The following is a 25452-nucleotide window of genomic DNA, read 5'->3' on the forward strand; positions in this document are numbered from 1 at the left end:
ATCCATTCTTGCATCTTTTCCTCATAGGATAGGCCTAATAAGCCAAGTAGAGGCACCTGTGGCTCCAGAGATGACTACAATATATCTGGGAACTTGTTCTAACATAAATACTAAATACCCTAAATTCTACTTGAGAACCTAAGTGCAGGCTTATTGAACACTTAATGCATAGAGGTTAGACAGACAGGAAAAAAGTTTTATAAAATGTATAAATGTATGAGCCACACATAATAGCAAGGACACGCACATATAACCCTGTCAAGAGTTCTACTCGGTTCTCTTCCATGATATGGAGACATTGGCGTAACAGCCTCTACTGACTTTGAACAGCTGTAGTTGGACTGTTTTTTCTTTTATGTGTTTTATTTTCTTTTTATTATTTTATTGCTTTTACTGTGTGATTGTCATCCTGTTTTGTTGTATGGACCCTGAGTCTGAAATAAAGATTGAATTGAATTGAATATAAGTTATTCACAATTTTAATGTATACATAATGTGGCAATAACAAAGTTATATAAGAGTGTGTTTCCATGCACACAATATTCACATTCCAGTCCCTGTACATAAGAATAAACTAAACAGACAATACAGTAAATAGACCCAGGATAAAATTTAGACAAAAAACAGTCTTACACAATATCATATTGATGTACATGCAAACACACTCAAAACAACAACAGAAGCAGTTTTACGGAGTAAAGCAGTATTACCAAGTCATTTCACTGAATGGCTAAGGATAAAAACCCAGAGCAGAAACAGATGTAAGGTGCTCAAACACACTAATCGAGAAGAGAATAAGATAGCATAAAGTATATAAAATGTGTTTCAGGTAATATACGGTAGGGATTCTTCAGTCCTGTCTATGGATGATTTCGAGATTTCTTAAAAATATCATTCCAGTCCTCTTTGATTAAACTAAATGGAACCCATGAGAAAATGTACTTTGTGTTCACATAGAACCATCTGTTTTGAAAGATAATTCATTCAGAGAACTGGTTAATTTAAGCTCTGTCCACTTTCATAATGTAATCTTACAACTAAACATCTGTTAATCCATCAAGTTTTGCTTTGCAGCGTGAAAAAGGAGCCAGCATCAAAGTCTGTCAACAGTATGCAAATGACTGAACCTGATCCTAGGCTGCACCCAGGAAGAACATTACATTTTTCTTTTTTTCCCCTCACAAAACACCCTCATTGCTTCACCAAACTGTAAATACTGGAAGGTACTAAGCTAAGGGTGTAAGACCGTAGCCTGCTACATACTGTAACTCCTAGAGCCAGGACGCCATTATTCCCCTTTGGCAGACAACTGGTTGTTCTGAGAAAGTGACTCCTGTCAAGCCTATGTTTAATTTAAAGATATATATATATATTCACTCAAATGTATGTTTAAAACATGATAATCTAATCCATTTCTGCCACAAATCCTTATAAAAATATCTTTGCAAAATTCACTCAAAGTTCACAAATTTCACAGTGACACACTCCTGTCAGAGCAGTATTTTGTGGATCATGATTCATCACCATGGCTGTAGATCTTAGAACATATGCATCATTTGAATATCTTTCCTGGCTGCTGTTACAAGCTCTCGAATAGCAGTCAACCTTTAAACCAGACATGACACCCATATGATTGACAACTTGACCACCCAAAACTCCAATGCAGAGCGGCCAGCCAGCCAGGGAACCACTAAACGAGACGTACCAGCGGTCATACTGGCCAGGGCAGCATTCATGGCCATGGTGGGTAAGGGCTAGCCTGGTAAACCCCCCTCCCTCCGGAAATCTCATTTGCATTTGGTTTCAGGAAAATGTGTGTCGCAAGCGTCTTCCATTTGACGGAGTGAGGTTAGGTAAGGGCATCGGGGATCAGCTATTTGTCAACAATTATATGAGTCAGTTGATGAATAACGTTTATTAACTTAGATATGGTAGATTTAGAGCCTCTGGATGGGGAGGGTCTATGGCAAGATGGGGACTGGGTTTGGATGGATGGAGACCTGGACCGACAACCTCTGGCTCTCCTAGCCAGACTTCAGAGCTGGGAAATCTCTAGGATCAGGGCCTGGAACTCTCCGCTTAATCATCAATTAACTTATATACGGTAGATTTGTTGGCAGGCCGGTCCTTATTGGAGCCAGAGCCTCTGTCTCTGTCTCTGTATGGGGAGCGTCTACGGCCTGCTGGTGGTCTCCATATTCTTGTAATTCATTCATGTTTGTGTGTCACTAGGATACAGACCCAGGTGGCTCCATATAGGTGCTTGCTTGGTTCGTCTTTTCCGGGACTTGTCAGAACTATCACGCTGTACCTACTTCCTCCTAGCCAGCCAGGATGTGGGTTTGTGGGTTGCTGACTCACTCATTATTGCTGTATTTTCACACACACACACACACACACACACACACACACCTATTTTGAGCCACCTAGCCTACAAAGATTTGTATTTTTGTTATAATGGACTATTACATAATCCATCATGTAATGTTATCATGAAAGCTGGCTTCGAGCAGTGATTCTGTTCTAGCCTGCAGTGCACAATAGCAGCTGGGTGAAGAAGTATTATCTTTATATGGATCAAACGTTTTGCATCATGTGTCATGCCAATTATAATGTTAGGGTTGGATAGACCAGTGAGTTGAGTTGTCCAGGGACCCACAGGGTTCCTTGAGGGGGTTCCTATTTAAGTACACTCTCTTGAGTTATTGGGGCCCTTGAAATTAAAGTGTTTGAGAACCACTGGGATAGACTCTGGTCCATAGCGTTAGAAGGAGTTCTCGAACTCCTTCTAACGCTATGGACCAGAGCTATACATAGGATCTAAGCCAATATGGGTACACGACTCCTGTTGACTACACTACTGTATCTCTGTGCACTGCTCTAACTTTGATACTAAGTATTCCAGTCTAAATACTACTAAAACAACACACTGGAAGAACACTCTAGTCTAATGCATAGAGGTTTGACAGAGAACATGGGGAGAAATGGACTGAATAGTTCAGCATCAATTATACTTTTTTATAAAAATGTATTTAAATTGAGCCACACATACAGTAATAGCAACAACACTTTGACAGATAAGATATTGACAATATGTCTACATAATGTTGGAATGAGATCTAATGATTGATTGAGCACTTTATTGAAAATTATTTAAAAAGGATGAAAGCACACACAATGCCCAAACGCTTGTTTCCACTGTGGTCCTTTTGGGGAACAAAACAAAAACAAAACAAGGACACACAAAAAATAAAAACACAACACACCCAAAATGAGTGTGTTTCCATATACACAATATTCCAGATAACACATAGGCATACCAGTCCCTGTACATAAAATACACAAATCCCATCAATGAATAATGTCACAAAAATAAGTCCAGTCCTCTTTAAGGACCAATAGAGGACCAAATATAACCCAAGGGAAAATTTACTTTGTGTTCCCAGAGAACCTCTGTTTTGAAAGAGAATTTTCTCAGAGAACATTCATAATGTATAGTCTTATAATTGAACATCTGTTAATCCAGGTGGTTTTGTTTGTGGTGTGAAACAGGAGCCAGAATCAAGTCTGTCAGCAGATACAAAAAGAGTTGATTCTGATCCTAGGTTGCATCTGAGTGACAGTCAATGCTTTTTCACAGAACACCCTCATTGCTTCATCATACTGTAAATACTGGAAGCTGCGAAAGGGTGCTACAGAAGACTTCAACTCCCACAGCCAGGACGCTATTATTCCCCTTTGCGTAAATAAACAATACATTTATATTCAGCCCAATTTATATTTTAAACATGATTGTCTAAGCTATTTCTTTTGCCACAAATCCTTAAAGCTATATTTTTGGTAACCCTGGAGCCTCAACTAAACTAACTCTAAAGGTTATTTTACATAGAATATATCATAGCAGTAATTAAAATAAAAAAATATATACAACTGATATAGCAGTAATCAAAATAAAAGCAAATATATAGAACTGATAATCATTCAGAAATAAAACGGCATGTATACAAAATGCATCAAATAATCTATTCACTCATTCGTTTTTTCCTCCAAGGCCGCAACTCAAGATTGCATCATTACAGCTACAGCTCCCTGTTCTGATGTTAGTACAAGGTTGTTAGTGGTATCATTTCCATAAGGCACTTTTTGGACTCAACCCACTGCTTGAGAAAGGAGTTAGTCACACTTTAAAATACCCTGTGCATGCACGCCATTGCACATACACATACATAAACTAATGCATGTACGGGCAGGACAACTTAAACCTGATTCTTTTGAGCACTAGGCCTAGGGGTTTGATGACCTCAGCGCACATGCAGCCCTGAAGGCTTACAGCATGCACAAATACTTTCATATGAGAAACAGAACAAAGACATTTAACATAATATAAACAGTCTTGATTGCTATCCAACTCCCATCATGGAGTGTACATGCATCTTTAATCATAAAATCTTTTTCTTGCCTGAATATTGTCAGATCTAACTCTGCTGTACAGCTTTAGTCGAATAGGACTAATATACAACCATAAAGACCACATCTGATTAGCTAGGGTCCAGGATTGTGTGCCTGAAGATCACAGTTTAAGATGCAGCAGCTCAGTGATGGAGTTTAAGGATTTACAATGACGTTACATGCCAGTCCCGCAGGGTGACCACACCATCATGCTGTGGTTACATGTTCTCTGGATGGACACATCTTTGTCTGATTCACTAAGAGTGTTTTCTATGACTCCTAAAGGAAACTCCACAAGCATTCAGTATTCTCCATTGGGCGTTACTGGGATGTCTGTGAGTAAATGGACTGCAATTATATAGCACCTTTCTCCAAAATCCTTTACAATGTACTACATTCACCCAATCACACAACGATGGCGGACGAAACCATGCAAGGCAACCAACCTGCTCAACGGGCGCAATTGGAATTCAGTGTCTTGCCCAAGGACACTTCAACACACAGCCAGGAGGAGCCAGGAATAGAACCTTCGTATTCCAAGACGGCCGCTCTATCACCTGAGCAACTGCCACTGCCGTGAGTCACATTGAGTAATAGAAAAAGGCCCCGGATGGCATGGCATCTATCTACACAAGAATGCTCTGAATGGCACTTTGTGTAACATGGGCGGACCACATTAGAAACGTGGACCTCATGGAGGCCACCCACGGGTCACAGACAGTGTCACACAGAAGAATGAGGCTGGGCACTGCATCAGGCACCCATAACTGGTGGAGAGCAAACTGACAGTGTGGGATGGTGTTGTCTAGTCCACACTATCGCATCGAGTCAAACTCACACAAAAGCTGATGTAAAAACACTCTATCATTATCTATGCTATCCCTGTGACATAATTTACTCAGTGCACACACACCCCTCCAAAAAAATAAATTACAAAAATATACCGCACTAAACAAACACAAAACTCTTATGAATAAAATAAGACTAAGACAGTGGTTCTAGCACATTCAGATTCAAGGCAGGTACATTACAGTTGATTTAAGTGTGACTTATGGAAATAATGTGGCATTTGCAGACTAAAATATGAACCCATTGCTGGACCACAAAGCTTAAAATTCATCTTCACTGTATGTTGATGATGAAAACACTGAGGAGCCTATCTTGTGCGCCGCCTTACCCCTTATGAATAACATTTTGAAATAGTTCAAATAGCTGTTCTACAAGCTCACAACGTGTCGATGTAGATCAGGTATTTTCAAAATAGTAAGTATGGTAAAACAACGCCCTAAATATAAGAAACAGCCACATTACTACTAGCTTCTGAAACAACAACCTTCTTCTGTACATGTGGTAGGAATGGTTTTGGTATAGATTGCAAGTCATGGTAAATGGTAATTCAGACAGTTTGTCTTTCACAAATGGCTGACTGAATTGACATGATGATGGCGAAATATTGAAACTATGTTAAAGCAGCACTATGTAGTTTGGGGTATCACATGTTATCACAAATAACATGGCAGCCAACGTCTTTGACTTCATGAACATGTGATTGGCCAGTCTTCGCTTTGACTGGCAGTTCTGCCTTGGTGCCTTGGCAAATGCCAGGATGAAACTCATTGTCTCCTCAATACATAGTAATACAGTCAAGCCCCTAGCAGGGACCCCCCTGAGTCTGGAAGGATGATATTGCTTAAACATGTAACTTTATAATTTTGTGGGACATAATATGCTATGTAGTTGTTCTCCTCCAGGTGTGAAATGTGTTTGCTGTTTTGTTTTTCCTGTGCAGTTTTGTGTTTGTGTTGTTTCTAATCATTTGAATGTTTCTTGCTGTTTTTATTTCTGTTGTATGTAAAGCACTTTGTGAGTTCTCTCTGTGGAAAGTGCTATACAAATACAATTTACTTACTTACTTACTTACTACATAGTGCTGCTTTAAATTAGCTCTAACTAATAAAGATATGGGAAGAAATGTATTCTAAAAGAAGGTTCCTGCAGCCAAGATCAGGCTGGCAAACAGTGATAAAGAGTCTGTGTAACAGCCTGTGTGGTCAAGCAGTGACGGTCTGATGGATTGATGACCGATCAAATGAGACTATTCAAAGCTCATTTCAGATGCTGCTTTTGTTATTTCAACGGTATAACTGTCATAATTATGGAAGGCACTGCTCCCGATAATTATAGGTTTCTTCAAAAAAGGTGTTGAAAATTGAAAACACTGTATCAGTGACAAGTTGAACCTTGTCGCTGATGAATCGGGAACAATTTTTTTCTAAAAGAAGGGTGGTGCTGTTGTTCAAATTAACCTTTCAGGAGGTGGCCGCCTGGAAATAGATATGAGAGAGGGGGAGATTAGGTTAATTGTTTCATAAACAAAAAAACATAACAAAAAATACAAGACTGTTAAACACTGAGACAAATGAAGAAAAAAAAGCAATTGAAAATTGTGTCTGAAAAGGCTGAAACCAAATAAGAACTAGCAGTTAAAATAATAGAATAATTAACAATAGACAGGTCGTAACAGAAGAGAAACAGACATACCGAGGGCTGTGAATCGGGGGAAACCTCTTTTTTCACTGGTCGAACCAATACAACACACACACACACACACACACACACACACACACACACACACACACACACACACACACACACACACACACACACACACACACACACACACACACACACACACACACACACACACACACACACACACACACACACACACACACACACACACACACACACACAAAAAACAAATGTCAGCTATTTCCATCTGAGCACAGGACCTGTCCTCCTAAACAGGTCTTCAATTCTCTGCATATGTGATGCGTATTTAAACAAATAAAACACACAACATGCAACCATGTTTCATGAAAGCTGATGTTGTTTTTGTTTTCACACTGAGGCATAAGAAATACGTAGAACAACATTATAAAAGGACTATTCTGCATTTTATAGATAGAAACCATTAAGACTTGCCTTCATTTACTTCATCCACTTTGTCTCCTGAGTAGAGAAGAAAAGGTGTCACTTCAACGTTGTTACAGTCAAGTTAGGAAATCAACACCAGCTTCAGACTCATTTATGAACCATGTTTCTGTTGTTTTTTGTCAGCTAATTACAATTTGCATTACATTTTATTTAACTCGGTTCCATTGTGAAAATAGCATGTAGATCTGCTATTTTCACAAAGATTTGACAATTTGGCCAATGTAGTTTATTTTATTTTGGAGGCATTAAAAAGGTCTTAAAAGTCCTTAAATTGTCACTTTAGAAATGTGCAGATACCCTGTATAGATTTATACAATGTGTTGTTTTGTTTACTGTTGAGTGAGAACACAATGTTGCACATTAAGCAAAGCATCTGGGGACCCCCCGATATCATTTGGCCCACAGTTTGAGAGCCACTGTTTTAGCAGACCTCTCCATGTCGAATTCTAAGCACAGGGACAGTGATGCTAAACTTACATTCAATCATCAGCACATGTGATGCATATTTTATTAAATAGAACACATTGCATAGATAGAAATCATTAGGACTTGCCTGCAGTTTCTGTACCAGGAGGTTTGCCTGTTGAGTAGAGAGGAAAAGATCTGTTCACTTCATGTAGTCAAGTTAGGAGATCAACACGTGCTTCAGGCTAATTTAAGTCCCATTTGTCTATTAATTTTGCCATATGAGGAGACTACCCAGATGTTGGCATTGAACTGTCAGATATACCAGCTACTTAAAGGTCACTTCACACTATTTCTCTCTTATCTACCTATCTATTTATCTGTTGTCACAGTGGGGTGGCAGCGGTCAAATAAGAAATACGTAGGAAAACATTGTAGCAGTCACCCTATGAATTATATACAGTAGATAGCCATTACAGTAGAATGGTGTGCTTAGTACAGTAGAATGCAAATCTCCACCAGGAGGCATTTTTTCTTTTTTCAAAACGATATAATTTTTTTCCAAAACGATACATATCGTCACGAAAACGTATCGCGATATATCGCGGGACGATATATCGGCACACCCCTATTGAAAATATATGAACATTTTTCAACATGGACCCGATTATGACAATTATGCAAAATAATTGCGATTATCTCAAATCATTGCGGTAACTGGACAAACACAGACTGGACCAGACAAATGACAGTAGTTGGTAGCAAAGCTTTGCTAAACGGTAGACTACCAAGTTGTTAGCAGGAGGACACAACCAAGGCTTCCATGGACAAAGAGCTGATAGACATCATCAACATCATAGAAGGACAGTAAACTGTGGAACCATTGGCGTGTAAGCCTGTACATGAATTTATGGTTTTATGTGGACTATGTCCGCCTCTGTTGTTTTTGTATTTGTATGTTATTTTATGTTGCTATGGACCATGTGTCCTTAATAAAGTTTGATTGAAACAATAGACAGGTAGTAACAGAAGAGAAACAGACTTACCAGGTTCTGGATCACTGTTGTTCTTGTTTGATTCTGGGATAAGTTCTGTCATAGAAAAATGTTTACACACGCGGCACACAACAAAATGTCAGCTAATTACAATTTGCATTACATTTTATTTAACTCGGTTCCATTGTGAAAATAGCATGTAGATCTGCTATTTTCACAATTTCTGCTTCTAAGATTTGACAATTTGGCCGATGTTGAATTTTTTATTTTAGAGGCATTAAAAAGGTCTTAAAAGTCCTTAAATTGTCACTTGTGCAGATAACCTGTATAGATTTATACAATGTGTTGTTTTGTTTACTGTTGAGTGAGAACACAATGTTGCACATTAAGCCGATATCATTTGGCCCACAGTTTGAGATCCACTGTTTTAGCAGACCTCTCCATGTCGAATTCTAAGCACAGGGACAGTGATCCTAAACTTACATTCAATCATCAGCACATGTGATGCATATTTTATTAAATAGAACACATTGCATAGATAGAAATCATTAGGACTTGCCTTCATCTTCACCAGGACGTTTGCCTGTTGAGTAGAGAGGAAAAGATCTGTTTCACTTCATGTAGTCAAGTTAGGAAATCAACACGTGCTTCAGGCTAATTTAAGTCCCATTTGTCTATTAAGTTTGCCATGTGAGGAGACTACCCAGATGTTGGCATTGAACTGTCAGATATACCAGCTACTTAAAGGTCACTTCACACTATTTCTCTCTTATCTACCTATCTATTTATCTGTTGTCACAGTGGGGTGGCAGCGGTCAAATAAGAAATACGCAGGAAAACATTGTAGCAGTCACTTCTGAATTATACAGTAGATAGACATAACAGTAGAAAGGTGTGCTTAGTACAATAGAGTGCAAATCTCCACCAGGAGGCATAGCCTAATCATAATGGCCTTTTATGAAGTGACATTTCTACAGTCATAACATTCAAGAATGAAAAAAAAACTTTACGACTTGCCATTTTCCTCCTTTGTTGGAGGTCCATCTGCGGAGTAAAAGGAAAAGATCACTTCACAGTCAAGTTAGGAAATCAACACCAGCGACAGGCTAATTCATGTCAAATGTTTCAATTGGTTTTGCCATGTGAGGAGACTAGACTACCCAATTGTGTATATATATTGTGTGTGTGTGTGTGTGTGTGTGTGTGTGTGTGTGTGTGTGTGTGTGTGTGTGTGTGTGTGTGTGTGTGTGTGTGTGTGTGTGTGTGTATATATATATATATATATATAGAGATATAGAGATATAGAGAGAGAGAGAGAGAGAGAGAGAGAGAGCTGGTGTCTCAATCAAAGCTCTCATTCTGTCGGAAATATATATATATGTACAACATTGTAATAATTAGTACGTACCCTAGAAATAACTAGCACCCTTGAAAAGGTGTTACTTCAGATTGTTACAGTCAAGTTAGGAAATCAACACCAGCTTCAGGCTCATTTATGTTCCGTTGTTCTGTTGGTTTAGCCACGTGAGGAGACTACCCAGATATACCAGCCAGTGAAATGTCATCTCACACTATTTCACAACTCTGTTTCTATTGCTGTGATGTCAGTTGCTTTTTATTTTCTTATTTAATTTTTTACCTTTGCCAGTTCTGGATGTGGTTCATGTCTTAACCAACAGTAACACTATTGTGACACATAAATAAATAATATAAATGTGCCTGCCAGTTCAGAGTAAATATTGCATTCTGATGTAAAGGTGAACTCACTAACCTAAACAACCACTGTGAGGCATGTGATTACTAACAACACCAGTTATTCTCACATTGCCATACAAATAATTGTGGTTAACGATTTAATTGTGTGTTTGACATTAAACATTGGAACATATGAATACAAATTACTGATTTCTGTTTGCCTTTTAAGCTTTGTAAACAAAACTTGCACAGGTCAGATTTGACAAATAACTGAAATATACAAATAAATGACTGACAATGACCGGTAAAAATGTATTAAAAAAATTGTATACATACAGAATACTTGAAAATAGCAGAAGTACAAGCTCACAACACGGCATGATAAACGGCATTGTGAGCTTGTAGATTGGCGATTGTCTCTATTTTTAAGAGATTAAATAATACAGAAGAATGGAAACGCAAAAATAATAATAAAAAAATAAAATAAAATGTGATTACGGTATCTTGAATAATTGTGATTAGGCAATTTTGTAATAATTGTGAGAGGCCTACGCCTTGTTACGCATTGACAGGTTTTTGGTATCGTCCTCACTTATGCCATGGAGTGACTGGATGATGTTTTTATAATTAATGCATACTCATTTGGCTGCTGACACATAGACCACTAGACTTGAGTGTCTCTATACGATTTCTTTCATTAGGTCGAAGATGCTTTGTCAGCAGGCTATCTCCTGGTGAATCATGACCATTAGATTCTGTGTCAAAACATATTTGAATATTTAATTATAATATAATTAAATATTCAAATATTTTTTGAAAAACGCAAAAAAATGGTATTTATTAAATATAGTTTATAATCAGGGGTGCACATAACTGGTGCGCAGATGCGCATGCGCACCCAAAATAAATAAGGCGCGGCACATCAGACGACGCGAGGCGCTTTTGCGTACCAACAGCTGGGACAGGAATTTCCAAGCTTTTATTTTTTAGCAAAACTAAAAAATAAAAGCCTGGAGATCGAGGCTAGGAATTTACTTCCTGAAGCCACACTCACACAATCACGCTAAAGCACGCGTCGGCCCCATGTACAGCCATTATGCGCAGGGGGAGGGGACGCATGCTGCACGTGATTGTGGGAGTTTTGCCTCGCATCCTGACACACAGACACGCTGCGACTCGTATATGCTATATTTAATAAAAACCCTTTTTTTGCATTTTTCAAATGTTGACACCAAATCAAATGTTGGTCATGATTCACCAGGAGCCTGGGTGGCTTGGTTCCAGGCTTAAGATAATTTATATAAATATTTTCGGAAATCTCTATGGGAAAAATGAATGCGTTTTCTATCAGTGGCACCACAAAATGCCCGCCACTGCTATGCCCCATAGTGGTGATCTGGAGGAAGACAAACCATTATAAAGGGGCTGATAGGACCAAAAAAGTCCTCTTCTGTCTCCAGGCGGCAGTTAAAGGGCCACTTCACCCATTTTCAACCTACTTCCACAATCACTGATGATGATCATAAGATGGCATCAATTCTGGCATCAACTCACTCTGTGTCTCATTGGTGGGATGAAACATTCCTACCAGTGACATCATCAGCAGTAGGCAGGTTGAGTAAAAACAAAACTAGATTTCAAACATTGTAATGATTGAATGATAACTTTCCAGGAAGAGAAAGGCTGTAGTTTCTATTAGCTAGGAATCCCCAATGATGACATCATTGGTAGGCAGGTTTCTGAGCTGTCCACAGTTCACCAATGAGACACAGAGTGAGTGGACAGAAATGATGCACTCTTATAATGAGCAATAGTTAGGACCAAATATATAAAGATATGGTTGAAAATGGGTGAAAGAAGTGCTCCTTTAAAGCCCAACCCACACCAATTATTTCGCAACGCAACAAGTTGCAACTGCAAACAACTTGCAACCACCTGAAACCACTTGAAATCACTTACAACAGGATCCCCAAACTGCACCAACCTGCAACTGGTCAATTCAGACCGCTGCAAGTTGCAGCCCGTTGCGTTACAAATCTTTGGTGTGGACTGGGCTTTAACAGCATTGTCGTAGTATTGTCGGGGTGGGGGTAAAAGAAAGAGCGTAGTTTATTGGTGCTGCCGGGGGAGAGAGAGAGAGAGAGAGAGAGCGAGAGAGAGAGAGTGACTGTGAGTGTGTGAGTGAGTGAGTGAGTGAGTGAGTGAGTGAGTGAGTGAGTGAGTGAGTGTGTGTGTGTGTGTGTGTGTGTGTGCCTGCCCCCCAGAGCCTAGTGTCCCAGGATGCAGCCCTGCCTGTGTGTTAATCTGGCCCTGTCAGCAGGGCCAGATTAACACAGATTAACTAAACTACCAAACTCAGGTTAAAAGCTCATTAAAGATAAACAGAATTTGAAAACAAAGTCAAAAAGACCAGACCAAGTCACATCACAAACTACTTGAATAGTATTCTCAGACTCACTCACCTGGAAAACCAAGCCAATCGTTCAGACACTTAGGCAAAATCTTCTTCACGGGTTCAACCTTTTTCCTCATAGGCTCTGAGATGAAATTCAAACACAGTGATAACAGGACATGATTAGAGATGTGCCGATACAATTCTTTCCATAAATACATCGGCTATTTTGAAAATATCTACAAGCTCAAAACGCGTAGCATTGTGGACATTTTAACTTATTTTATCAACTGGGACGCAATAGTTGCATGTGTAACCCCACGCTGGGCGAGACCTAGCCGGTTGAGTTTCTAAATGGAATTTGGCTGAAGTAGCCTACGAACCAAGGACATTACGTTGAGGCTTTACCAGACCCGAGTGACACGAATGTTGTGATTGGTCGAAAAAGACAGTTTACAGGGGAAGTACATATGACATAGACATTCTCTGCATTTAAGTCATTACCAGGCTTTTCTCCTCTGTGATGAGAAAAGGCTGGGAACAAGACTAGTACATAGCTTGCAACCGATTTGGCTGCTTCCTCACGGACTCGTATCTATAGGCTGCAGGAGGAATGTGATAACTATTCATTATTTTTATATTGAATTAAGTTAATGTTAGCCTACGGTTATGTATATATATATATATAATGTATATATAATCTTTATTTCAGACCTGTGGGTCCATAAAAAAAGACAGCACATAATATAAAAAGAGACAGATGTATTTTGCAAGCTAACTGATATTAAAGGATATAAAGGATCAGCAGGTAATAATTGAACACTGAATGATATACATTTTCAGAACAATGCTAAATGTTAAAATGGATCAAATTGATTGGGAATCGTTTTGAATCGATGATCGCTTGTGAATCAAAACTTTACCCCAAGAATCAAAATCAAATTGAATTGTGGGATACCAAAAGATTCACACCCCTGGGATCGGTGCTTAGACTCTCAATTCAGCATTTTAGGCTGCATCTGAGGGATTCGCAACAGTGGTATCGGAACAATTCTAAAAAATGATAAGCATCAAAGCATTTGACACTGTACGTAGCTCAGAATTTGGTCAGAATGTATTGAGAGGATAGCCCCTTGAGATGCAGCATCTCATTTTAGAGGGGGTCTTGCTGAGCAGCTGCTGAGCAGTAACTTTGTACGCATGTTGTATGTTATGTGTAACTTAACCCTTTAAGACCTGGAACGCATCTGTGTCACTTTAGATTTCTTTGGCTATTCAAAAATAGCAGATATACAAGCTCATAGCACGGCACCGAGTGCTGCGCTATTTTCAAAAAACTGTTAGGATTTAGAAAACATTTTTAAGAATCGCCTCAGGTCTTAATGGGTTAAAATCAGTAGAGAAACTTACCATTCAATTTCACCCCTGTCAGGAAGCCAAAAGGGAGAGCCACAATTGCAACAATGACAGCAATAATCCAATAGGGTGGTGGAGGGGGCTCTGGTGTAGGAGAAAAACATAATTACATTACTGGGTTTCATTTGCTTTCAAGTAAACAGTTAATTTCACCTAAATTTGAGGGACACATTCATGATTTATGTCTATTTGTCTGTGTGTACAGTATGTATATCTAGATATGAATTATATTGAATTAACTAGGGATAATCAATGGTTATAGCCAACGTATGTCACTTCAGGATAAGGCATGTGCAATAGGGCAAGTGAAGCTGGTGTTCCGTTATGCAGATTACGCATTATTTGGTGTCAGCCCTCGTACCATTTGCAGGCAGGTGTGTGCCAGTCACAGGTGTGTGACTGGCACCTGAGCATGGGACCTGCAACTTTGACATCTGTCTTTGGTACCATTGTGCAAATCTTGCCTGTAAATCTCTGGAAGAAAACCTATGGTTCCTCAGTGAAGCAAGGGTGAGGAGGAACCGGTCTTCTTGGGTTGTTGTCTTCCTTTGACTTCACCAGTCTCACAGAACTTGGTCCTAAGTTTGTAAATGGTACCAGGGCTGACACCAAATAATGCTGCCACTCTGCATAACGGAACGGAAAACCAGCTTCCACTTGCCCTATTGCACGGGCCTTAGCCTGAAGGGACAAACGTGGCATCTTTCCATGGGGGCAGTGTTGCTGCTTGGAGCATACACAATAATGCATACGTAATAATGGACAGTGACAGTCAACATCAAGGCAACCAGTGGAGATAGTTTACCATTTCCATACATAGCATGTTAACGTATTACTGTAGTGTATATTATTTTGGATATTATATTGTACACTGTTATATATGGAATTGCTATATGCTCTCCTTTCTTTTCTCCTGTTTGCGCACTCTCTATTTTTCTCTCTCTCTCCCTCTCTCACTGGCAGGTGCGTGCAGTGTAAAAAAAGAAAGAAAAAAGAGAAGAGTAGGGAGGCACAACATTACAATGGCAGATTCGTATGAGCAACGTGATCAGAAATGCGTTGCATCTCTTTGCTTGCAATTGGACAAGTTGAATCGCGTGCAACACATTCAGCCGGTCTGCGCCGACCTACAAAGGGGCAGCCTTCCCCCTGCTGTTGCTGGAGACATTACATCAAGTAGTGTTCATGCCTTTAAGAGGAGACTGAGCAAACACCTGCTCAGCATGAGACTGTAATCCCACAAAGCTCAAGGACATTCAATCATCCAACATTCAGTTCATATATACTCCTGAGCAGCTGCAGATCAGTGATAGGCTGTCTGAATGTCATTCATAAAGCATCTATCTGTCCAAGCTTAACCCATTCAAACTGGGAAAGCATCCGTGTCATTTTAGATTTTAGTTATTCAAAAATAGCAGACATACAAGCTCATAGTGTGTCACTTCGTGCCACACTATGAGCTTGTAGATCTGCTACTTTTGAAAAATCGTGAAAATGTGTTCAAATCTTTGAATATATATATATATTTTAAGCAAACATTTCTAAATCAAATCTTTGCTTTTGGGGGTCTCTGGAACACATTTCTTTTAGATGGGGGTCCGCGGCCAAATACATATAATTTTGGGGGTCCTTATGAAAACGTTTGAGCACCACTCATATAGCAACATACATTTTTTTCAGAAAACTGACTCTGAACTAGGCTTAGGACTAGGGATGGCCAACCGGTAACCGTTAAGAAATTGTCAACCGGTTAACACTAACGGCTAATGGGAAACCGTTAAAGACAAAGGGCCAAGTCTACACCCGCAACCACACGTGACTTCCACTATACTAACACTATTAAACACAAAATGAAGAGTACGAGGAATGGAATGTGAAATCAGCCGTCTTATTGACACAGAGTATACCCGACAGACACACAGCAAACAACCTGGCAGCTAAACTAAATGATGCGGTGGAGTCTTGGGCACTGGCGTATGGCGGGTTCTAACGTTGACCGGGCCAGATTCTTAAACCCCCCTCCCCCCGAGGGGGGTTTAAGGGTTCGCACAACAACGGCTGATAAGTCTATTGAGAATTACCGAGCCATTCCGGGTGGAAAATGGAACGCTCGTCCCAAAACACACTGCCCCATTTTTTCCCGCAGACCGAGGCCGCCGGTTTAGACGCGGGGCAGGGTGTTTCAGGACGACGGTTCTTCTTCTATTCTATTACTACTATTATTACATATTACGTGCATGCAAGGTACATTATTTTTAATGTGTAAATAGCGGATTATATTATGCGGGGGGAAAAACTGCTTATTTTAATTTTTTTATTGGTAAATAGCGCTTTTTTTTGGGAACACATTTCCTTAACGGTTAATGATCAATTAATCGGTAAGGCCTAACGGCAACCGGTTAAGAAAATGTCTCCATTTGGCCATCCCTACTTAGGACAGTGATTAAATTCATACACATCGTGGAGTAAACTACATACCTTCATGAAGTGGATTTGGAATGGGCTCACTCTGCATCTCACTGAATAGGTTCTTCATTTCACAAGAGAATTTTTTAGCCTTCCCTTCCTTAGCTTTGGTGATCTCAAACAGTGCCAGAGTCTGGGTAGAGTCTAACACCATCCATTCCTCATCTTTCTTCCAGCGATAGGTAACCGGACCTCTGTCTTTGACGTCTCCATCACAGACCAATGTGCAGTGGTTAGAGGCAGGGCTACAAGACAGTGGCTTGACACCCACCTCCGGCTTTGGGACATCCTCTGTTGGGGAAAAATAATGAATGTGTGTGAAAACAAATCATGTTGGCTGTGTGATCTTCCTCAGGTTATGTAAATGAAAATGAGAAGTGAATTTCGCTGGGCGGCAGCCAATCAGATTGTTCATGAATCAATGTGACAGGGTAGCAACAACATAGCAACCATTTCAGCAGTGAGTGACACACAACATCACTTGACATTGACAGAAAGGAGGCAAAAGTTCTCATGGATATAAACTGCAGCTTAACCCTCGTAGGGTCCTCGGGTCCTTTTGACCCGGTTTAACATTTTCAACATGAATTAAAAGTATGTAAACATTTTTTGTTCTCTATGAAACTTCTTCTATTTGCCTTATTTACTGTACTAAACATGTGATATGAAAATGAAAATTTTCATTTTCATGAAAATTAAAATTTTCACACAGGGCCTTCGGGTCAAAGTGACCCGAAGGCCCTGGGTGTGACTAAAACACAAAGACCCTACGAGGGTTAAGTTAAGAACAGACAGTAAAGTGGGTATGTTTCATTTGGGTGTTTCTGTGTGCCAGTATTATGTTAACTGTATAGGAGTTAGGGCTGGGCAATATGACTTCAAATCAATGTCACAGATATTTCAAACTTTTGCCTTGACTACGATAGGCCCTATGCACAGCAGCCATATTGCAAGACATTCACAGGTGTTATCAATGATACAAATGAAGGCTCCGTTCCATTCTGGTCAGATGGAGTCAGGGTGCTGATATTGTGCATGTTGGCTCACTGGAAACACTCCCAAATGGCCCTTTACGGGTGTGTAACTCTGAGAGTGTACAAATGGAACCAAATGGACCCGGACCCTTACGGGTCCATCTGGTTCCATTTGTACACTCTCAGAGTTATGGGGGGCGTGGAAATCTGAAATTCAAAAATCTGAGAACTACTGTGCTTCACTAAATGGAACAGAGCCTTCATTAGTATCACTGGTAACACCTGTGAAGGAAGCGATAATATGGCTGCTGTGCATAGAGCCTATTAATGAACGAAAAAAAGGGGGGGGAAAAAATCAAGAATAGCAGAGCTGCCAACTCTCACTCTTTGAGAGTGAGAGTCACGCAATTTAACCTCTTCTCACGCCTCACGCCACACTTGCCATTTCTCACGCTTTTTTCCCCCCTCTCACAGCAAAAAAAAAAAAAAAAGAGCAATCGGGTGGAAAACGGAAGCCTCGTCCTAAAACACACTGCCACCCTTTTTTCGCGGACCGTGGCCGCCGCATTAGACCGGGGGCGAGGGTGTTTTAGGACGACTTTTCCAGATTTGTGGTTGGTGCGCTGCGCGATGGACTGCAGCCAAGGTTCACATGACGCTCGTCTGTCACTAATACAAACCAATCAGAGGCAGCTTAAGGCGGGTCATTGCGTCTCTCTAGCCAAGGAGAAGGATTTAAGGAAGCACAACACTTTGGTGGAGAAATTAAAAAAGTATACAACGTGAAACGCCGACCGACGAGTCTGTCAGCGCCTCAATATGCCGTGACTGATTCTGAAGCGGGTCAAACGGTAGATAACTTAACCACCTCCTTTTTACAAACACATTATCTTTACAAATCATTTTATTTTGATGAAATGGTGGGTCTGACTACATGAGACTTAAACGTTACACAGGCTGCTGGTGAGCAGCATACATGTTGCTGGTGGTTTTAACAACAAACTGTGACTAGCAGTGTTAGTCAAATCACTGGTTCTCAACCTGTGTGTCGGGACCCACAAGGCCCAGGGGGGTCCCCACGTAATTTTTTTGTTTGGGGGGGGTCCCCAGATGACAGTAAAGTGACAATTTTTTTAAAGACCTTTTTAATAAAAAAAAAAGAAGGAAGAAATGAAATATAAAATAGCATTACTGCATGAAAAGTAATCAACAAACAATACTATAGGAAATTGTAATTTGTGAAAATAGCTGATCTACAAGCTCACAACACATCATATCTCGGCATGTTGGTAGTTTGTAGATCGGCTATTTTTACTCTTATAGTGTGACACTCTTGTATGATGAAGTAGGGCAGTGGTTCTCATACTTTTTAATTTCATGGACCCCCAGTTTAATAAGCATTAGGCCACGGACCCCCATTTGATACCTCTTTGCTATCTCTGGGACCCCAATCTATACTAAGAAATCCTAACTCTGAGAGTGTACAAATGGAACACTCTCATAGTTAAAGTCATGTAACTCCTCAAGGACCCCTGGGGGTCCCCGGACCCCAGTTTGAGAACCGCTGAAGTAAGGCATTCATTTATGAAAAAACATAAAGTTGAAATATGGAAATACAAGGTTTCGGCCTGACAGCGAAGATATATATATGATTTAATCATTTGCATTTATCCATCAAAACATTATGTTTATTTGTATTTATTCATTTCCTTCACTTGCTGACGTGCTGCTGCGCAACAGGGAAGATATCCGCCAGGCCAGGTGGCCCTACCCAGGCCCATGAAATTGATAGGCAGTCTACAGTAGCCAATTAGAATGAAATCTGCTAAAACTGACTCATACACTAATACAGAACCATATATAGGCAAAATATTGTCTCTGACTCTCTGTCGGTTGGGAAAACTGTTGACCTTTTATTTTAAAACAATTTCAAATGGTGAAAAAAGCCAATCTACGAGCTATAATTATTAAAAATTAAGAAATACTATATTTTAAATAGTGAAAAATACAGAAAATAGGGGAAAATACATAAAATCTCTAATCTGTGATTCTAATGTGATTAATGTGACCCCTACAGTCAGTGAAGTCCAGGGCTGAATGTGACAAATATTGAGACAAATAGGCTATAACCCAATACATAATTTTATGAAATAAATGGGTTATATTTTACAGATACAGTAGTTACACTATTCTTGTACTATATTAAAATTAAATCATCCTTAACCTTCAAGTTAAATTCATTATTTCCGTGGACTTAAAAATCATCGTTTTATTTGATGGCCTTCTTTTTGATTGGCCTTTATTACAGGCCCTACCAGCCTGTAGGGGGAGGTAGAGAATCACATTATAATACCAGCCTGTAGGGGGAGGTAGAGAGTAACATATTATAATACCAGCCTGTAAGGGGAGGTAGAGAGTAAAATTATAATACCAGCCTGTAGGGGGAGGTAGAGAGTAACATTATAATACCAGCCTGTAGGGGGAGGTAGAGAGTAACATATTATAATACCAGCCTGTAGGGGGAGGTAGAGAGTAACATATTATAATACCAGCCTGTAGGGGGAGGTAGAGAGTAACATAGTATAATACCAGCCTGTAGGGGGAGGTAGAGAGTAACATATTATAATACCAGCCTGTAAGGGGAGGTAGAGAGTAAAATTATAATACCAGCCTGTAGGGGGAGGTAGAGAGTAACATTATAATACCAGCCTGTAGGGGGAGGTAGAGAGTAACATATTATAATACCAGCCTGTAGGGGGAGGTAGAGAGTAACATATTATAATACCAGCCTGTAGGGGGAGGTAGAGAGTAACATAGTATAATACCAGCCTGTAGGGGGAGGTAGAGAGTAACATATTATAATACCAGCCTGTAGGGGGAGGTAGAGAGTAACATATTATAATACCAGCCTGTAGGGGGAGGTAGAGAGTCACATATTATAATACCAGCCTGTAGGGGGAGGTAGAGAGTAACATATTATAATACCAGCCTGTAGGGGAGTTAGAGAGTAACATATTATTATACCAGCCTGTAGGGGGAGGTAGAGAGTAACATATTATAATACCAGCCTGTAGGGGAGGTAGAGAGTAACATAGTATAATACCAGCCTGTAGGGGGAGGTAGAGAGTAACATATTATAATACCAGCCTGTAGGGGGAGGTAGAGAGTAACATATTATAATACCAGCCTGTAGGGGGAGGTAGAGAGTCACATATTATAATACCAGCCTGTAGGGGGAGGTAGAGAGTAACATATTATAATACCTTTGCTCTAAGTGAAACCTGTGTCCAAACCCAATGTTGAATAAATGTGACTAACAATAGCATAATGTAGTCGTGTTTTTCATCAGAATTAATTAATAAATGCAATTATTAACACTATATAAGCATGAGGGGGCCGACAGGGAGAGCAGCTGGCATGGGGGTGAAGACATCAGTCTTAATGTTAAATTCCTTTAAATCAGCGTTAAAAAGGGCCCTTTTAAAATTTTGGGCCCCCAAAATTTTTTTCGCCGCCGGCCTTTGGCCGGCGGCCGAACGCATTATGACAGTTAAAGTCTCACTCTTACAAATTTCTGAAAGTTGGCAGCCCTGAATAGACAATCTGCAAGCTCACAAACCATTGCATTGCGACACATTGTGAGCTTGTAGATCAGCTATTTTCACAATTTCTGTTCGCCACCATCCATTGTACAATTAAGTATAATACAGGCTTAAATACATGGTTAATCCGACAAATCGATTTAGTAAATTATACAAAATCTATTTGATTTTTTTCATGTCCATTTGTTGATATATAATAAAAAATTTATACATTAATAAATAAAACCCTGCTTCTCGGTTATTCTATTAACCTACATGAGCAAGTTTAAGGCGGTTAATAGCTCTATTTTTGATTAATTGCCAGGCCCTAATAGGAGTTGTCCAATCCACGCTGTTATGAAATAATATACCCACTTCAGCTGTCACCAGGGACCCATCTGTCACAAAGTTCCATTCTTATATCTATAATTCTGCTATAAAGCTGCCATTATTTTAAACTCACCAGGGGCAATAACTATCTCATTAAAACTAAATAAATCATGGTGAAAGGTTTTGGAGATCATTGGTGCTTCTAGGGGGTTTAAACATTTAAACAGCTTGTATTCTAGCGACACACCCACCATCATCAGACAGTTGGTGGCAAATGTGATTCACTCTGCTTGCATGTAATCTGCTGCACTCACTGTTATGGTTAAAGTGATAGTTTCCTAATGTTTCATGTACAAACACCACCTGTTCATCACAAAGGTAATGGAATCTAGGTGAGTAACTGGATATCACTCAGTCTCAAGCCCTATATTCAATATTGGAAAAAATATCACTTTAGTCAAACTGCAATGAGATGGATACCTGTTGTTCTCCTATGCATCTGTTGCCAGAAAACCCTACCCCCTAACTCTTTTTTATTTACAGTTACAAATCATCCATTGCTCATAAAGGGGGGGGGGCATCACAGTAACAGGGACTAAGCACAATCTGTTTCACTTTCTATTTTCTTCTTTCATTTGTTTCACTCCTTCCCTTTCTGAGTCTCTTTCTCCAGTCCACGGTCCCCCCCCCCTCTCTCTCTCTAGCTGTCTAGCCTACAGCCAGACACATTCATTCATCCTTAATCCTTGCAGTGTCAATAAAGAATGTTAATAAGAAATCATCCTTCCATTAACCCTAAACAATTTACATGTTCTCTTCTGAAGACTGGACAGACGTATTGAAAAATGTTGATATTATGACAGAAGTACAAGACATAAACATTTATCCTTCACAGGACACAATGCATTCATACTTACTGATGAATTCAACCTTGTAAGTCTTGCTCTGCACTCGACCGTTTACCTCCACAGAATATATTCCAATGTCTTCTATGGTCATACTGTTGACGACCAACTTTCCAGTGGCTTTAACCAGTTCTGTGCGTTTTTTATATGTCCCATAGTAATCCACATCAGGACCAAAGCCCTTATCCCATTCTGTCACCTTATTGGGGCCATGTTTCCACAGGACGCCAGTGATGTTTTCAGTGACAGGGGTAATATCCAATTCAAGCTTTCCTCCCAGTTGTAGGTATTTCACTTGCTGGGCTGTGGAGAAAATGATTCCAGTCAAATTAAACAGTTAGAGCAGCCAGTAATTATAATAAAGTGTTTAGAAGTAAAAAATAAAATAAAAAAAAAGTATCTACTGTATACCACCAGTCTAACAAATAACATAAAATAAAATAAAATAAAATAAACCAAAACTCAACAATCTCTTCATACCAAAACCCAAAGACCCAACCATAAATACAGCAATGTGTGTCTTGTTCCAGTGATAGATAAAGTACTAAACCCCCAGTACTTGAGAGAGTCATATTCCTGGCAACAACTCAACTACAAGTGATCGCTCAGTCAAATTACTTTACAGTATATTACAATGTACTTAAAGAGTTAAAGAACTGGAGTACTTGCTTTTAAAAATTGTATTCCAAAGTACAATGCTTTAAAACAATATTAAGTATTCAAAAGTTCAAATTACAAGGCAGTACATTTTCTTTTTAATATCAATGCATTGCTGCATTGGAATTCTGACTTTTCCCCCTTGATATATTTTTCTGAAGCCTGAAGGCTCATTCAAGTCAGCTTCAAGAAGTGCCTCTTCTAATAAAAGCCTAGTTTTGCTGTCCTCTCTGGACGCCTCATTAAGGCCCCTGCATCTCCTGCATACTGTATAGGGGTCTTCAACCTTTTCAGGCCAGGGACCCCCAAACTGATGGGGAGATGGAGCAGGGACCCCCTACCTCGTAGGGTAGGGGGGGCTACCACATATATTGTATATTTATGTATACAATTGTGTTTTATATTGCCTGCTCCTACACGCACCTGCCCCAGTAGGTGTGCAAAATAAAAATTCTCTACAAAATATGTATAAACATACCATGTTATTGTGCATTGTGCCTCCATTTATCTGTTTGCTATGCATTCATGTTATGTTTAAAGACAATTTGACATTTTGGGGAAAAAAATACATTTTTTTTTTTTTTTCAAACAAAAATATTGTTTAATCAAACAACAATTTCGCGGACCCCCTAGGGGTCGCGGACCCCCTGTTGAAGACCTCTGATTTAGTACAACTGGTTGCCGAAGGAACATGGCAGGTAACTAGCTACTACAGTATGGTGATGCAATGTTCAAGGAGATGTTATGAGAATTAGTACTATACGCCATACTGTTATATCGGCCGCCGCCTGCATACTTACTATGGTTACCCCCCCCCCCCCCCCCCCGGCGCCCTTTTCACGTTTTTTTAAAATAAACTTCCCTCAGTGGGTGCGGTGGGTGTACACTCACTGTTCAGAGTTATAACGTCATTGTGAGACCAGGGGGAATTTCCAACATCTCCTATGCTAAATGATATACGCAAGTCGAGTTGTATAGGCTATTTGGAGGAATATTTGACCAATATAATAAATCAACATTCTTCACATTGTGTTATTATCGAAGAGTATCGTTAATATATAGGCTACCATAAACAAGCAGGCGAGAGGCGACGATAATAAGTCGTGTGAATATCCTGTTACTTGTAGCCACTTATTACTTTGGCAATTGTGACGCACTGCAATAATCACATGCATTTAATAAGCAAAGATACAAATAAATACATCTCATAGTGATCAAGATGTGCCGTTGGTTTGGCGAACCAGAACACACACACACACACACACACACACACACATGAGTTGGGTGTGTCCATTTTTATACATGTTTTAAAGTGACTTCACTTCTCCTACCTGAAGTCAGGATGAGTCCAGCTGCGGTCAACAGACAGACGAACCAGGGGAGACGAGCCTTCATGTTTATGATCGATGTTAACTAATCATCAATACAGCCACCACACACCACCGACAGCAAACACACACACACACGATAATGGCGGACTGCGCTGCGACTGTTCTTGGCCGTCTCTTGATGTGAGACCAAGCCTTTTCCCTTTCCGGGATTGAAACCGAAAGTAAAAAGTAAACTAGAATAATAGCTACGCAATAATAACAGAACAACAACCCTGTAGATTAGAACAGTGAAAGCATGTTTGTTAAATCATGAGTCAATGGGTGGATATCAGTGTTGTGTGGATATCAAAGTTAAACTCACAAAAACCCCTTACCCTAACTTAACAAACGTGAGAAGTAACAGTGTCCTGACATGACCTTATTGCTTGGGTGAGCAGAACAGAAGCAGTAATGCTCCTCTGGTCTGGGATCAGTTCACTTTACAGGTTACGGATACGGAAACAGTGTGTGCGTCACATGTATGTGTGAGTGCAAACTACCGGATACAGTAGGCGGGCTCTAAACCGGATCACACTGGTTAATGCCCCCTCTGCTCCGTTAAGTCCGTTTGTCAGTAGTCTCGCGTTACCAGACTGTTGCCTCCCACAATCTACAAATGTTTCCGGCATACATTCAGAGATTGTGGAATAGTTGTCTGGTGACGCGAGACTAGTTTGTCAGCAAAACCAACCCCGGTTCCCGGAACAGCTTGACATGCTGCTGGAATCGGAGCATCTGATATCACATGCTATGCACTCTATTTAGGCCAGTGTGTAGATACCAAATAGTACTCAATTTGTTTTACTTAAGTAAAAGTATC

General features: G+C 39.9%; 1 protein-coding gene across 1 annotated transcript; it reads right to left on the minus strand.

The window, feature by feature from the left end:
* Positions 1-3125: 3125 nt before the first annotated feature.
* Positions 3126-25009, minus strand: LOC308080779 (uncharacterized protein). Its single transcript, XM_080422760.1, has 12 exons — positions 24594-25009; positions 22618-22908; positions 16828-17106; positions 14344-14433; positions 13004-13078; positions 9864-9890; positions 9406-9429; positions 8898-8942; positions 8000-8026; positions 7435-7461; positions 6991-7025; positions 3126-6773 (listed from the first exon to the last, which is right to left on the minus strand). The coding sequence occupies exons 1-12, from the start codon at positions 24655-24657 to the stop codon at positions 6759-6761; spliced, it is 999 nt and encodes a 332-aa protein (XP_080278886.1). The 5' UTR covers positions 24658-25009; the 3' UTR covers positions 3126-6758.
* Positions 25010-25452: the final 443 nt, after the last annotated feature.

The sequence above is a fragment of the Gymnoscopelus braueri genome, assembly GCF_963280865.1.
Source record: "Gymnoscopelus braueri genome assembly, chromosome: 24".
NCBI classification, from domain to species: Eukaryota; Metazoa; Chordata; class Actinopteri; order Myctophiformes; family Myctophidae; genus Gymnoscopelus; species Gymnoscopelus braueri.